The sequence below is a fragment of the Oryzias latipes genome, chromosome 1 (assembly GCF_002234675.1).
Source record: "Oryzias latipes chromosome 1, ASM223467v1".
Taxonomy (NCBI): domain Eukaryota; kingdom Metazoa; phylum Chordata; class Actinopteri; order Beloniformes; family Adrianichthyidae; genus Oryzias; species Oryzias latipes.
In genome coordinates this window covers 19,886,864-19,903,624 of record NC_019859.2, presented here as the reverse complement: position 1 = coordinate 19,903,624, position 16,761 = coordinate 19,886,864, and the positions used below count along the sequence as shown (strand labels likewise).

Here is a 16,761-nt window from a genome sequence, read left to right as displayed (position 1 = left end):
TCCACACTGCTGCTGTTTGACCATTACATCATAGCTTCACACGGCATGCCCACCTTTCATTCATGATCTCACAATTGCACTATCTCATCCTCCTCCTGCAGGTGACGTGTCTCCGATCAGTATGTCACCCATCAGCCAGTCGCAGTTCATTCCGCTGGGGGAAATCTTGTGCTTGGCCATTTCTGCTATGAATGCTGCCCACAAGCCTGTCAACCAGGAGGCTCTGGTAGAGCACCTCACTGCCAGCTTTCCAGGTACGCACTGTCCCCCGGTTTCCTATGAAAGCACTTTTTAAAAACAACATCGTAATTTTTAAATGGAAGGGTACCATCGATTTTGTGTTGTAAAACATAATGAAAATAAGCCTTCCTCATCTGATTTTAGGCAACTTTCATTTCAAACAATCAAGTGTCGACACTTCTAAACAATCATACCTTGAAACAGTATTATAATGTTTCCTGTTTGTGGTAATTATAAGACTACAAATATAAGAAAACTACTTCTATTTGTTGTTATTGCAGATTTATTTTTTTAATAATTGGCAATCTGTTGTGTAAAATTTATATTTAGTAGAAAATTAAATAATCAACAAGTTTTTGGAGGAAGTATTTCACATGTATATGCCCCAAAACTATGTGACCTTTAAAGTGAATGTCTTTGGTGGTTAAACTAACATTGAATTTCATCCTATTTAAAGTGGGGGAAAAAAGTATTTAGTCAGCCACAAATTTTGCAAGTGTTCTCCCTTTAAAAGACGAGAAAGGCCTGTAATTTTCATCCTAGGTATGCCTCAATTATGAGTACAAAAAAATCCAGAAAATCACATTGTCTGATTTTTAAAGAAATTATTTTTAAAATTATGGTGGAAAAAAACTAATTTGTCAATGACAAACAAGCAAGAATTCTGACTCTAACAGACCTGTAACTTCTTCTCTAAGAGGATCCTCTGTCTTTCACTGGTTACCTGTATTAATGGCACCTGTTTGAACTCATTATAAGACACCTGTCCACAACCTCAAACAGTCACACTCCAAAAGCCACTATGGCCAAGACCAAAGAGCTGTCCAAGGACATCAGAAACTAAATTGTTGACCTGCACCAGGCTGGGGAAACTGAATCTGCAATAGGTAAGCAGCTTGGTGTGAAGAAATCAAATGTGGGAGCAATTAATAGGAAATGGAAGACTACTGATAATCTCCCTCCATCTGGGGCTCCCAGCATAATCTCATGGGGTCAAAATGATCACAAGAACGGTGAGCAAAAATCCCAGAGCCACACATGGGGACCTAGTGAATGACCTGCAGAGAGCTGGGACCAAAGTAACAAAGGCTGCCATCAGTAACACACTATGCCACCAGGGACTCAAATCCTACAGTGCCAGACGTGTCCCCCTGCTTAACACAGTGTCCTATGTCCTAATGTCCTATGGTCAGATGAAACCAAAGTAGAACTTTTTGTTAAGAACTCTACTCGTCTTTTTTGGAGGAAAAAAGAATGCTTGTTGTATCCAAAGAACACCATACCTACTGTAAAGCATGTGGGTGAAAGCATCATGCTTTGGGGCTGTTTTTCAGCAAAGGGACCAGGGCGACAGATCCGTGTAAAGGAAAGAATGGATGGGGTCATGTGTCGTCAGATTTTGAGTGAAAACATCCTTCCATTAGCAAGAGGATTGAAGATGAACATGGCTAGGTCTTTCAGCATGACAACGATCCTAAACACACTGCCCGGGTAAAGAAGAAGTGGTTTCGTAAGAAACATTTCAAGGTCCTGGAGTGGCGTAGCCAGTCTCCAGATCTCAACCTCATAGAAAATGTTTGGAGGGAGTTGAAAGTCTGTGTTGCCCAGCAACAGCACCAAAACACCACTGCTCTAGAGGAGATCTGCATGGAGGAATAGGCTAAAATACCAACAACAGTTTGTAAAAACCTTGTGAAGACTTAGAGAAAAAGTTTGTCTGCTGTCATTGCCAACATAGAGTAAATGACAAAATATTGAGTTGAACTTTTGTTATTGACCAAATTCTTATTTTCCACCATAATTTACACATAATTTCTTTAAAAAATCAGACAATGTGATTTTCTGGATCCCCCCCCCCCAAAAAAAAAACTTTTTTTGTCTCATAGTTGAGGTATACCTGCGAGAAGAATTACAGGTCTCTCTCATCTTTTTAAGTGGGAGAACTTGCACAGTTCGTGGCTGATTAAAAACTGTTTTGCCCCACTGTAGTCTGATCTAGCCTTCGTGGGACAGGTGAACAATTTTTAGCATCTCAGCCAATATTTAAAGTAAAAAAAAAAAAAGTTAATGTTATTTGTTTTATAAAATTATCTTTAAAGACCCACTCCAATGAAAATTTTGTTTTTGGTGTTTTTAACATGTTCTTGTGGCATTTTTCTCATGATGGAGAACATGTATTAAGCAAATTATGTCTAAAATTGCATTTCTGAGTGTTCCTTTATTGTATCATTCAAATCATTGTGAATCAGGAGCGGACGAAAAAATGCTGTTACAAAGAGCTTGTGGCTGTGACGTAGAAGCCACAATCAGTGGGCCACCAGCTCCCTGGTCCGCTCCATTGCAATGCATCCACTTGTAGACAAATAGATCCCTGTACATCTTTGTTTTCCTTGTCTGAGCTGGGATCTGGTTGAGAATTATACGGCCTGATTGCTCCAATATTGCTTACCATTTTTGTTGCAGCGGCAATGTTGGGATTGTGAGGGCCTGTAAGCTAGCGGTAGATTACAAATGGATGGTGGGAAATGTGACAACTGTTCCACCAAAAACTCAGAGGTCTAAGGAACTACTGCGTCTTTGCAGAAACAGTTTTCTAGAAACGGCATAATATTAATTAAAAGACTACTGGGAACGCTTTAACAATAAATCAAAAGATGATTGGAGGGGATCTTTTAAAAACTTTAAAGATAATAAATATAACTTTTAAGAGAGAAAAATTATTAATACTATTTGTATTTATATATTAAAGGTTTTGCCAAAAAATGTGTTAGTAAAATGTTACCCAATGTGTGTTTTCTACAGGCGTGCCTACACCTAGCTCAGAGGTTCTGCGACACACTCTGAACATGCTGGTGCGAGAGAGGAAGATATACCCAACTCCAGAGGGCTACTTCATTGTCACACCTCAGACATACTTTATCACTCCCTCCCTAATCAGAACAAACAACAAATGGTATCACCTGGAGGACCGGCTACCAGACCGTCCGCAGCAGCAGACACAACCTCAGCATTGCACCTCACCTCAATCTGGCAGCGTCACACCATCCACACCTGGCTGTTTAAGAGAGAGGCCTCCTCGCAAGAACCACAGTGACTCGTACAATTCTTATCGGGAAGACTCATCCAGACTGCATGCCCCTGTGCTCCAGAATAAGCCACCCAAAGAGCACAAAGGGGAATCTGGTCAAAATAAGCCACCCAAGGATCACAATGGCGGTGAGACTGTACCAAGCACGTCAGCCAAGGAGCACAGAGGAGAGCCACCATCTTATCCCCACCCCCCAGCTCCTACTTCCCCTCCCGTCCAGCCATCACCACCTCAAGATCCAGTTGATAAAAACAAAAGCATCACTTCTTTCCCATATAAAACTGACACTTTAACCAAAAAGAAAGAAGGAAGTAGTGGTGGCGGAACTGGCGAGAAGCAATCTAAAAGGTTTGGACTCAGGCTTTTCAGACTGAGTTTTAAGAAGGACAAAATGAAACAGTTGGCTACCTTCTCAGCCCAATTCCCCCCAGAGGAATGGCCGCTCCGTGACGAAGATGTGCCAACTACACCTATTCCTCGAGAGGTTGAAATGGAAATAATTCGTAGAATTAATCCTGACCTTACAGTGGAGAATGTTGCTAGGCACACAGCTGTGATGAAGAGGTTGGAGGAGGAGCGTACTCAGAAGAACAAAGCAGGGTCCTCTGCCCAGCACAGTGCACGCAGCAGAAGGGGCCGGGGCCATCGGAGAGCCCCACATGGTAAGTCGCGTTCGCACAGTAAACCTCGGACGTCCAGAGGAGACCCATCCGAGGGATCAAACTGGGATCTTGTGTTCATGGAAAGGGATTACCGCTTCTTCAGCCACTCATTAGTACGCTCGCCTCGGGAAGCTATGTACACCTTAGAGCGCAGACGAAGCGGAGGAGCGACGTACCTGGTCCACAGCAACCCCAATATTACAGAATCGTACTGTCCTGTGACCCCTGAGTGGGATGTGTCTGGGGAATTAGCCAAGAGACGGACAGAGATGCCCTTTCCTGAGCCTTCACGTGGAACATGCCAGTCCAGAGTGCAAAGAAGTCACAGTCACAACCAGGATAGGAAGTCACGTCATGATAGATCAGATCAGGCTAAAGAAAGATCTCGGTCCATGGACAATTCTCTCAAGGGCCCAGCGCTGGGTGCACCAGAAGACTTTGAACCTACTTTGGAGGAGCGTAGTCATTACTACACTGATGATGGTACCTTGCGGGCCACACAGAAGTCCTCACATTACTCAAGAATCATGTTTTCTGCTGCTAAGTTCCACTCCGATTTTAATGTGCCTGATTTGGGAAAAGGGAGTTTGGATGATTCAAGGATTCGGAGTACAATAGAGAGGAACAAAAGCAGAGACAGCTTGCCGACATACAATGAGTTAATGGGACTTTCTCCTAAGCCCTCAACAGATGAGTACTTCCAGTGCAATACATCAAATGAAACAATCCTTACTGCCCCTTCGCCTCAGGCAAAATCTGAATATGACACATTAACCTCATCAGGGGGACTCCGAAAGGGCTCTCCAGCTGACCGGCAAACTCCTCACCTTACCTCTCCTCATACAATGGAGTACAAAGAGGAGTTGTCAGCAGTGAAGGGACAGAGTGGTTCTGCACGGCTGACGCCAAGCCAGACACCGGAGCCAGCTCAAACTGCCCGTTTGACGCCGCACCAACACAACGTGGATCCCGGAGGGGGGGGAGGCAGTTTGGTGATCAAGAGGAAAGAGATCTTCAGCAAGGACACTTTGTTCAAACCTCCACATAATGCCTTGTCCACTGGCTACGTGGACAGCAGCTACACCAAGTCTGGCACATTGCGGAAAGCCTCACATGCCAAATCAACAGAGGCCCTAGACAATCCTGAGCCCCAGCAGCCTTCCAATTCAAATACTTCCTCAACGTCACCTGCAGTTTTACAGAGCTGCTTAGAGCCAACAGTCCCCTCCGCCTCCTTTGACTATTATAATGTATCAGATGACGATGATGAGGAAGAGGCAGAGGACGACTCGCACAAAGAGCTGGTGACGGCCGAGGACAACAAAGACCATGGGGAAGTGGGCGGTAATGTTGGAGGCAGCTGTGGTGGTGGGGAGGGAACCATGCAGTGGCTGTTGGAACGGGATAAGGACCGTGATTTGCAGCGGAAACTGGAGACCAACCTTACCCTTCTCAGTCCCAAAGAGACTGAGAACAGCAACAGCCAGAAGTCAGCCCACTCTGCCCGATTGGACAGCATGGACAGCAGCAGTGTGACAGTGGACAGCGGATTTAACTCCCCCAGGTATGAGCTTAAATCAATTGCATGTTGTGGAATACAAATGGTCTGAAGTCTTGGCTTTGATGCTCAGGTGATGAATTTAAAATCTGTATCAGTACATGTAACCCAACAGATGAACTGGGTTTTGATTGACTGCCCTATGAGCTCCTTGAACACAACTTCTGATTTAAGGTGTATTCAGACTGGAAAAATGCTTTGCTCCAGATTGAGTCTGCTTAATTTGTTCTAGATCGAGTCCCAAACCTTGCATTTTGTCTGTATTCAGACTGGCATCAAGCGGACCATTCTGTTACGGTCCAAAGCTTGTAAGTAAAACCACGTGACTAAAGATCTCTTCAGTCATTGGCCAGGAACTACGAGGGCGGATCAAAACAACAAGAAAAAGACAGACGTGCTGCGCTTTATAATTCTTATCGGGCCGTTAACTCATTAAAACTTTGTATTTAGATTATCAGTTTTGAACGTCGGGAACAACACTTTTTACTTGTTACTTTGGTGCGGCGGATGCATGCTGCAAGGCGGTTGGCAAGGAGACGTGTTGTGTGTGCTTTAACTCAGATGATTCTAGCAACTGCAGTGATGAGATGTCTGGTATAAAGGTAGGCATAGGGGTTAATTACATAGATTGTCTGGAAAACAGTGAAAAAAAACGTGTGACACGTTAAAATTGTTTTGATGAACCTCCATCCGATCACATTTTAATGAGTTGCTGTATCTCATCGTTTTGTTGTTATGGGATTGTTTTTAAGAGAATTCTGTTAAGGAACTACAAGGTAGCTTTTAAGGTGAAGTCACAGCAGCGCCGCACGCATGCTGTGAAACGAGACACAGTAAAGCATGTAAGAAGCGTTTTCAGTGGTTAAAATAAAATAAATGTTCTAACAAATAAGAAGTTTCTCTGTTTGATAACACAACAATTGTTGCTTTATATTTTTCTGTGGATCATCTTATGCCTCATTCCTACTCTGTTTATGTTGGCTACGGTGGCCGATTTGGCTCAGTTGTTCCGCTCTGAGGACAGATTGTATTCAGACTGAAGAATCTCAGAGCGAACCGAAGCTCCGTCCGATTGGAAATGAACTGAGATGGGTCGGAGAGTGGTTCCTGGTCCTGGACGAGGGTCTGCTTAGATCTATTTGGACTGAGTATTTGTTCCGAATTCATTCCAGAGTTCGTTTCGGGGGAAACGACCTCTGGTTCACTTTAAGCGGATCAATGTGTCCAGCCTGAATACACCCTTGGTCTTAAACAAATGTACTTACCTTGCACCCGTTAGTGTTTTTTTGTTTTGGGGGGTGGGGTGGGGGGGGGTGGGGGGGGGGGTGGGGGGTTAGAAAAAAGTGAAAAATCCACAAGATGTGCCTGCGTCTCACCTACTTAACTCTTACTTTATTTACTCTTGTGTATTAAATAAGTTCACTGCAAAATTTAAAAGATCCCTATATAATACTATAAATAAAAGACCAAGTCACTGAAAGGCTGGAAATAATTGCGTCATCAGGCTTGAAAAATGTAAACAATAATAATAATAATTTTATTTAGAATGCCCTTTACATTTTAGATAAAATCTCAAACACCACTCTGAAGTTTGTCTCAGTTAGCGCCAACAGTGCCAAGCAAAACCAGCCAACCTTAGAATGAACTAGATCGCACGATTGCGGTAGAGATGCTATACGATTGATGCGATGGCCAATCGGCATGAAGCATAAACCAGGCATAAGAGTGTCTCAAATTTTACTGAATATCTTTGTATATCATAAGCTTGCCCTCTAATACGAATGTCCCAGCCTCTGGAGTTTTTTTCGTATTTGAAATTGGTACAAGCAGGAAAAAGAGATTTTTGCCATCTCTTTGTTGTTGCAGAAGTCCTTAGCCATTCGTCATCCTTAACCCAAAATTTGCTAAATGTTTCATTACCACATCCTTTATGCTTATTCAGATCACAAATGCCTGTTCCTGGCACAATATACCAAACACAAATTATTGTATTGGAACCAAAAATGAGTAATTCGTACAAGCACAAATGTTCTTTTTTTTGTGCATAGTTTAAGCTTTAAAGGAAAATTTTTACAAAGTTCTGACACTTAGTTTATGTTTTATGTTGTTCTCTTTAATTTGAGGGTTAAGAGATATAAACGTTTATAATATTAGGTCAATATCACAGTACAGTATTAAGTCATTAAAAAGGGTTAGAGAAGGGCACATGGCCCAACAGAGCATCTGCTGGAAGATTTTGGCCTGAAGTTAAAATCTGTGGGAAACCTTTCTCACTCTGCCTGCTCACAATGCTTCATAGTAATTCTAGAACAACATGTGATCCACGTTAGCGTATTCACAATATCTGTAACTCCCACCCCTGTTTTCAACATGTAAAAAAACAGACAGATACTGCTTAAACAAATGTTATTGTGACTACAATATACATTCTCTGTTTGTTTTTTCTGTTTTTTATTAGTTTTTTTAATTTAAATTTCTTTTCAAAGGTATATGTTTTTTCTTTCAAGCTTAGCAAGAACAAAAACGCACATGTTGCATCAAATCCAATGGCTTAAAAAAGAGTTAAAGGAGGAGCTTTATCTTTATCTGTGGTCCATCCTTTAGCACAAGCTTAGAAATAATTACAAGCTTCCCATAATGCACTGCAGTAGCATCCAAACAATCCATTATGCCACCATTTTTAAGCACTTTTCTTTGAAACTCTCTTGCCTTTCTAGTCACAGTTTACACAATCTTACTCAAAACAGATTATAAGGCTGCTGGCAAGCCAGAGTAACAATTTCCGACTACTACATCTGTTTTCACAGCCTGTCTTCATGTGTGAGAAAGATTAAACATGTTTTATTGGAAGAGCTGAAGGTTTTCCACATGTAGATAGGTTCAACAGAATTACACATCTTTATATTTACTTTGTTAAATGACTTCAGAAACAATTTGTCCATTTTTGTTGCAATGTTTTTCTTAATATTAGAAGTCAATTTTTCAGAAATGCTTTATTATTCCCCAATGGCAGGATAGAAATTTACAGTAACTCAGTCTTTAGAATCCTTGAACAAAATATAAAAATAAACCTGACTTCTTTGTTGGATCCTGTAAAAATCAACTGAAATAAGCCAATAACTTTGTTTGGTAATTTAATCTAATTATATAATTTAAAATATTTTTAAAACTTTATAAAATAGAGAATTATCTTATTTAACTCTAACTTAGTTGCTTGCTTTAATTGTTTTCTTTTATGTGAGCTCTAGTTTAGCTGTTCTTTTTCTTTCAGTTATTGTCCTGGCCTTCACTTTATGTATGTATGTATGTATGTATGTATGTATGTATGTATGTATGTATGTATGTATGTATGTATGTATGTATGTATGTATGTATGTATGTATGTATGTATGTATGTATGTATGTATGTATGTATGTATGTATGTATGTATGTATGTATGTATGTTATGTATGTATGTATGTATGTATGTATGTATGTATGTATGTATGTATGTATGTATGTATGTATGTATGTATGTATGTATGTATGTATGTATGTATGTATGTATGTATGTATGTATGTATGTATGTATGTATGTATGTATGTATGTATGTATGTATGTATGTATGTATGTATGTATGTATGTATGTATGTATGTATGTATGTATGTATGTATGTATGTATGTATGTATGTATGTATGTATGTTATGTATGTATGTATGTATGTATGTATGTATGTATGTATGTATGTATGTATGTATGTATGTATGTATGTATGTATGTATGTATGTATGTATGTATGTATGTATGTATGTATGTATGTATGTATGTATGTATGTATGTATGTATGTATGTATGTATGTATGTATGTATGTATGTATGTATGTATGTATGTATGTATGTATGTATGTATGTATGTATGTATGTATGTATGTATGTATGTATGTATGTATGTATGTATTAAACCTGTCCAGAAGCTGGGCAAACAGAATTTAAAGACTTGTTAAATTCTTGCTGTACAAAGTTTTAAGTTTGATTTGACAACTGAAGTGAGCTACTACATCTCATAGATGGTTTACTTCTTCTGCAATTCAGCTGTAGACTGTGAGAAACCTAATTGGAATAAATGTTGATATTGAGCTGTCTGTATCATCAAGGTTTGAAAACCCAAATGCTAGGGACAGGAAATAATTTAATCAATTTAGGGCTGCACGGTGGCTCAGTGGTTAGCGCTCTTGCCTCACAGCAAGAAGGCCCCCGGGGGACATGAAAAACAACATCAATAATCTGTGTGGAATTTGCATGTTCTCCCCGTGCATGCGTGGGTTTTCTCCGGGATGTCCGGCTTCCTCCCACCGTCCAAAACCATGCTTCATAGTTTAATTGGCAACTCTAAATTGTCCCTTGGTGTGAGTGTGATAGTGAACAGGTGTGTGATTGTGGACATTCTACTCTGCGACAGACTGGCAACTGGCGACCTGCCCAGGCCGTGCGTTCCCTGCCTTCACCCACAAGTGGCCAAGATAGGCTGCAGCAGCCCCATGACCCCGAATGGGGAAAACAGAATAAAAAATGGATGGATACCTTAACATAACATAAAAGTCGGCAATCTTCCATCAACATTCTGTATAGTGCAGGTGGAAATCTTGTTGAATGTAAATGTTAATGAGTGATGGAAAGAATGCTTCAAAGACCTTATCAATGCTACCGGCATTTTTTTTTTTATTAAGGAACCAGCTATTTCAGACTTAGAGACCAGGGGCCTCATTTATAAACATTGCGTACGCACAAAAGAAGTACGCCACTCTCTACTACGCAATAATTGATATTTATAAAAAGCAAACTTGACGGGAAAATGTGCGGTCCTTCACGCAAGCACTGACCCAGGCGAACGCACAAAAACGGATGAAATGAGAAATGGCGACACCGTCGGCAGATGGAAGAAACACGTGAAATGACAATACTGCCTCTCATAAATAACATGAACATAAACATGAAGACTTCACAAAGCAAGTCTTACAATTAACAGCCTACACGAACACCCGTTTGATCTATCAGCAGTGAAGCAAACAAAAATTACAACAGAAATTCAAATGAACACATATTTGCAAAAAGAAAAGTGAAATATGTTTTGCAATATTGGCATGTTGTGCAATTCATTCTCATAAATAATATAGTTAGCAAAACGAAATAATGTACAAAACTGATATTCTCGTCAATGTGTCCGTCTGACGGAGCAGTTATAAGTGCAATTAGATAGATAGATAGATAGATAGAGAGATAGATAGACAGACAGACAGACAGACAGACAGACAGACAGACAGACAGACAGACAGACAGACAGACAGACAGACAGACAGACAGACAGATAGATAGAGAGATAGATAGAGAGATGGAAAGATAGATGCATTAATTGTCCACTGGGGAAAGTTGTTTTCATAGTAAAACATTTCTTCATAAGCTACAGAATTGTGGTATTCTTGCGCTGAACAATTTCCCATTTCCACGTCGATTATTACCGACATCTGTAGCTTGTCAGATGCAATTAAATGGATGAAAATAAAATGCCCCATCACAATGCGTAATGACGCACAATGGCTGATCTTGCGCTCTTAGAAGATGTGGCAAATGGAAGAATTTGGAGTGAACGCATCTTTGGACAGCAAGAAGACTTGCTGGCAAACGAGGACGAGTGGCTTATGAGCCGGTTCCGACTTCCTCGAGCCGCCCTGTTGGACCTCTGCGGGGCTTTTGGGCCCAGCGTTACAGAGGAGCACTCGGAGGAACCACGCCCTGCCAGTGCCACTTCAAGTCCTAACAACACTAGCATTCCTGGCGACTGGCACTTTTCAGAGGGAATTGGCTGACAGGTCAGGAATATCTCAGCCGACCCTTAGTCGGGTAATGCCAGACGTGTTAAAAGACATAAAAGCTTCGTCCCATGATTCCATAAAGTTTCCATACACGGTGGGTGAACAGGCAAACAAGAAAGCTCAATTTGCAGCTATGTATGGTTCCCCAAATGTCATCGGTGCTATTGACTGCACTCATGTTGCCATAAGGGGACCGAACGTTAATGAAAATACTTTCATTAATAAAAAGCATTTTCATTCAATCAATGTCCAAATTATTTGTGATGCAGACATGTTGCTCAACAACGTAGTAGCTTTGATTTCCTCTCTGTGTTTGCCATGATTTCGCAATCAATGAATATTAACTTGTGGGCGTCTCACAGACTATTTATGGTCAACTATGGGCGTGTCATGAAGCCGCAAAAGCTGCGCTACATTTAGAATTGATTGTGATTTATTAAGGGAAAAATCCGTTGGATGTGCGTGCGACACGGTTTTATAAATTTAGAATATTTCTGTGTGTACGCACGTCCTATGTTTCATCCGTACACCACTTCTGACGAAAATCCTACGCAAAGTTTTATAAATGAGGCCCCTGATCAGAGGATCAAAGGTTCAGCTCTTGCCCGTTTTAGGTTGGCACCAGTGTTCAGCAGCAGAGCTGCCATTAGTGTGAATGAGTGTGTTCATGGGTGAAAGGGACTGTGACTGTAAAGGACTGTAAGGGAAGGCATTATATGCCATTTTACCATGTTTCCAGCTCTCTCTACCCTCTTTGCTGTTGTTTACATGACTCAGGTGTTTCCATGCTATTATTGAGTGAGCACAATCCAACAACATCTAAAGCAAGGGTGCTTAATTAACATGTTTATGTAATACCATGTGACACAGGTATTTCTACTTCTGGATTGGCAAATTGGGGTGGACCTTTTAAAAAAAGGAAAAACCAGAGGGTGTGTTCTAATAACAGGGTAACTATAAGAAGGGGACCTCTTCTGGCCATGTGAACCTGGATTTGTTTTATATATCTTTACCAGGATCCTCATTGTCTTTTGTCTGCTTGGAGAAGATAATTGACTATGTTTCAAAAAAAATTTTGGTCTCTGGAAGCCTTCTATTCTTTGCTGTTGCTGATGATATGGTCCTTTTCTCTCAAAAGCTCTGACGTTCAGTTTTCTCTGGAACAGTCTACAGCAGAGTGTAGAACAATGATGCAAATCACCTCTCCTATCAGCCGAGGCCTTAGTTTTCAGCTGGAAAAAGGGGAATCCTCAGGGTTAGGAGTGAGTCACTTACCCAGCAAGCAGAGTTTCAAGTCCCATTTCAATCATCTTCGATCTATTGTAAAAGCGTTCCAAGTGTTTTTTTTATGATTATAATGCTGTTTTTAGCCAAAATTAAAAAACCTGTGTCGATTCCTATAGTTTCTGCAGAGCGGCAGTAGTTCATTAGAAGTTCACCTCTGAGTTATGGGTAGAACCACTGGTGTGGAGTTAGCTCGTCCCTATTTCTCGAGATCCATCTGTTTACTTGCTCTCTCACTAGCTTATAGCCCCTCACAACCCCAACATAACATTATTGGTGCAAGAAAAATGGTGAGCAATATTGGAGCTATCCAGCCATACAATTTTGAGCCAGATGCCAGCTCAGTGCGTACGTGGATCTAGTCGTCTACAAGTGGATGGATCAGAATGAAGCGGAGCAGGGAGTTTGTACATCACACCTACAAGCTTTTTCAAATAGCATTTTTTGTGTCAGCTCTTGAGTCAAAACTGTTTTAATTCAGAAGTATTCAGAAATGCAGTCTTAAGGCCCGTACACACCGGGACGAATTTCGCCCGCGATTTTCGCCGACGTTTAACGCCTCGTGACTAAACAAAGGGCACCAATGTGAGTGTGCACACCGACGCGAAAAAACGCCACGCGTCAAAGCGTCACTTTTTAAAAAAACGCCTCGGGTTTATTTTTTTGGCTTGACGCGTCGAAAACTATACAACCAATGAGAACGGCGCTTTTGCACACATGTCTGGAGCTTCTGAAGTTACAGTAAAACACAACTTGGGGGCGCTCAAACACAAAACTGCCTTTCTGAGCACATATACCAGCGAAGAAGATATATGCCAAGTAGCCTCTACACTGCCGCGAAGAAATAATGACGGACATTCTAAAATATCCCCGAACCAAGCACCAGTTGCTCCAACTGGTGCTTGAAATTATCATGTTTTCTTTGTATTATTCTAACAAGCGCGTACATACTTGCTCTCTTCTTCTAATTAAAAAGCGACTTTAAGAAGCGTAAAGTTGCGCAGCGCCACCTTGTGTACAGGAGTATTTCTGTTTTACATTAAGCGCCATCTAATGTCAGGGAATGAAATTGCATGTTCGTTCGGCTCATCGTCGGCGAAAATCGCCTGGGTGTGAACACAAAAAACGTGTTGAAAAACGCTGGCGAATAACGCCTGGCGAATATTCGTCCCGGTGTGTACGGGCCTTTAATTATCTTAATGTATGTCCTTCATCATCAGAAAAATGCCAAAGGAGCCTGTTAAAAACACCAAAAACATGATTTTCATTGGGGTGGGTCTTTAAATACTTGGGCAACAATCGAGAGATGGGTTAAGCATTACATCTATCGATTTATTAATGCAGCATCTGCAGTAAAGCAGGCTTTGTACTAGTCTTTTGTGGTGAAGAGTTGAGTTGAAAGACAAAATTCTATCGTCTCCTCTTGCTATGAGCAGTGGAATGTGAGCAAGTGGTTAATATCACACGTGGAGCAGAGCTGCTACTCATTGGGAGGAGCCAGTTGAGCTGGTTTGGATATCTGGCTGTAATGTCGTCCAGATGTCTTCCTCATGAGGACATACAGGCATCTCCAACTGGGAGAAGGCCCCCCTCAGACCAATAACAAGCCTGCAGACATGATATCACTCAGCGAGGCTGGGAATGACCTCATGACCTCATGACCTTTCAAAGTCTTAAGATAGATAAGCAGAAACAATTCTTTGTTCAAGGGCAATCATGATGTGTGTCTTTTGTGGCATTGTGTGTGACCCACATCAGTAGTGACGCAGTGACTAGTTTTACTTTACACTCTTGCTTTTTTCCCATTTTATCCTAACTGATGAATGATTTAGTGTGATAAGCATTGTCACGTGTTGTGTTGTATTTATATTTTAATTCTTTAATCGATTTTAAGACCCTGCTTTTTATGTTTCTGATGCATTTTGTTCAGTTTTTTGCACAACACTGTGAATGACGTTTCGCATTTGTGTGATTATGTGTATCAAGATTTGATTTTTAAAAATGAAATGATGTTAATCAGAAATGGTAAGGCCTTAATGTCAATCTGTAAACTGTGTTAGAAGCAGATTTTTTTATGACCTCAAGTGTTTTTATGTATTTTGAAATGATTTGTATCAGTTTGAAACTTGCTTATCACTTTGGATTTGTTTGATTAACAAAGTAAAAGCCTCCTCCCTTTTGTGTTGTGCAGAACACGGGAAAGCCTTGCATCCAACACATCCAGCATTGTGGAAAGCAATAGACGGCAGAATCCAGCGCTGAGCCCAGGCCACATTGGCACGAGCAGTATAGGACTGCCATTCAGCTTTCGTGCCATCCCGGAGCCGCCCACCACGCAGCCTGAGAAACTCCAGAAGTCATCGAACTGCCTGGCCTCCATCACCAGCGTCTGACAAGCAGGGCAGACTGTGACAGTGGAGGTGATGGAGTAGAGATGAGAGGTGTTCCACCGTCTCTTGCTTTCTTCAGACAAAACATACATGAAAACTCTGTGTCTCTAACACACACAGATCTTCAGACTCCTGAAGAACCATTTAATGGGACTGTTATTTAAACAGGCATGGCTTCAAGAGACTGTTCCTGCAGCATCAAGAACTTAACTGCAAAAAAGAGAAGAACAGATTACCAAGGCCGCAGTAGGAGCAAAAACCTACCTGAAGTACTTTGATTTTGGTGACATGGACTATAGTTTGGCTTATATCAAGATTCTTGATGACTGGTATTGGAAAGTAGTAGACTATAGGTTTCAAGTTACATTTGGAAATATCAAAAAAACTTTTTATATGGCTTAACAATACATGTCCAATTAAATGTTCTCCTTCCTGAAATAGCGTTAAGTTCTTCAGGACGATTTAATGTATCAGCACAATGTCAAGATAATACAAAACTGATCCTAAGAACAACGAATGAAAGATATAAAACATAAATCAGCTCAGATTTGTGTACCACAATGCAAATTATGTATGTATACTCGATACTTTTGATATCCTAATTATTATAATGGTGGTATTAAAGATGCTATGTGACCAAGGTGATGGTTTTATGAACAGACTACATCTCACATATCCGGAATGTCGGCATGATTTGAGATCGAATGAGGGGTTTTATAGTAGCATCACATTTTAAAGTAAAAGAAAAATCTTTAGTTTATATTTTAAGATTTTGTTTTCTTTTTGGAGGAATTCAAATGTTCTAAAAAGATAAAGAAAAAAACATCAGTCTTGAACACTTGGATGGTTTGTGGACTAAACCAGGCATGGAGGATTGTGAGAGCTGTAGGCTGAAGCTGGATGAGTTCTGCTCACTGAAGAGCACAGGAAGCAACAAAGACCCAACACAGAACAGCTAAAATGTTCAAACAAAGCTCCGGAAAGCCCAGTCAGCTAACATTTTAATTAGATCCATTAGAAAGGCATAAAAAACTGAAAGTTTTTTCCCGTTTTACAAGCCTAAAAAGACAACTGAGTGGTACATTTACGTTTGAATAAAAATAAATAATTTGTCACTTTTAATTATTAAATGATAGCAAAATATAGTTTAATACTGAAGCAAAACAGTGTTTATATTAAACTTAACTGACATTTAAAGGATTTAAAACAAGTAGATTTGACTCTGCTGTGTCCCTGTTCTTTCATCCTTGCTGTCTGCTTGTCTCTCTTGGAAAGACTATCATGAGAAGAAAAGGCAAGAATATGGATTTAGGATTTACAAGTTCGGAAAGTAGATAAGTGAAGGACTACAGGAACGTTAAGAGTGTTTTTCCTAAGGAAAGTTAAAAACCCAGTTATTGAGAGTCATAATAAAGCTGTTCCAGTCCCCCTAAAATAAAGGTTTGTACATTTTTCTTAAGCCATCCTTAGAAAAACAAAAAACAAGTGAGATAATGTTATTTTGTACGTTTTTGTGTCTGTAACGGAAACATTGGAAATGTTCACCTGATTACAGATCCATAAAGAAACGAGTGCAGAAAAGTAACACCTGACATTAAGAAGAAGCAGCTTGTGAAAATCTTCATATTGTATAAATTTATTTTTCTTTATTTACCTAACTTGATAATAAAATATTATTTGACATTA

General features: G+C 40.4%; 1 protein-coding gene across 2 annotated transcripts in view; it reads left to right on the top strand.

Moving 5' to 3' along the window:
- Positions 1–16,761, top strand: part of LOC101156798 (storkhead-box protein 2) — a 28,737-nt gene extending 11,976 nt beyond the window's left edge. For both annotated transcript variants that reach the window (XM_011476927.3, XM_011476930.3), the window contains exons 2-4: positions 102–254; positions 3,043–5,554; positions 14,877–16,761. In XM_011476927.3, coding sequence (XP_011475229.1) covers positions 102–254; positions 3,043–5,554; positions 14,877–15,078 — 2,867 coding nt within the window. In that variant the 3' untranslated portion in view covers positions 15,079–16,761. The remainder of the gene's footprint in view (positions 1–101; positions 255–3,042; positions 5,555–14,876) is intronic.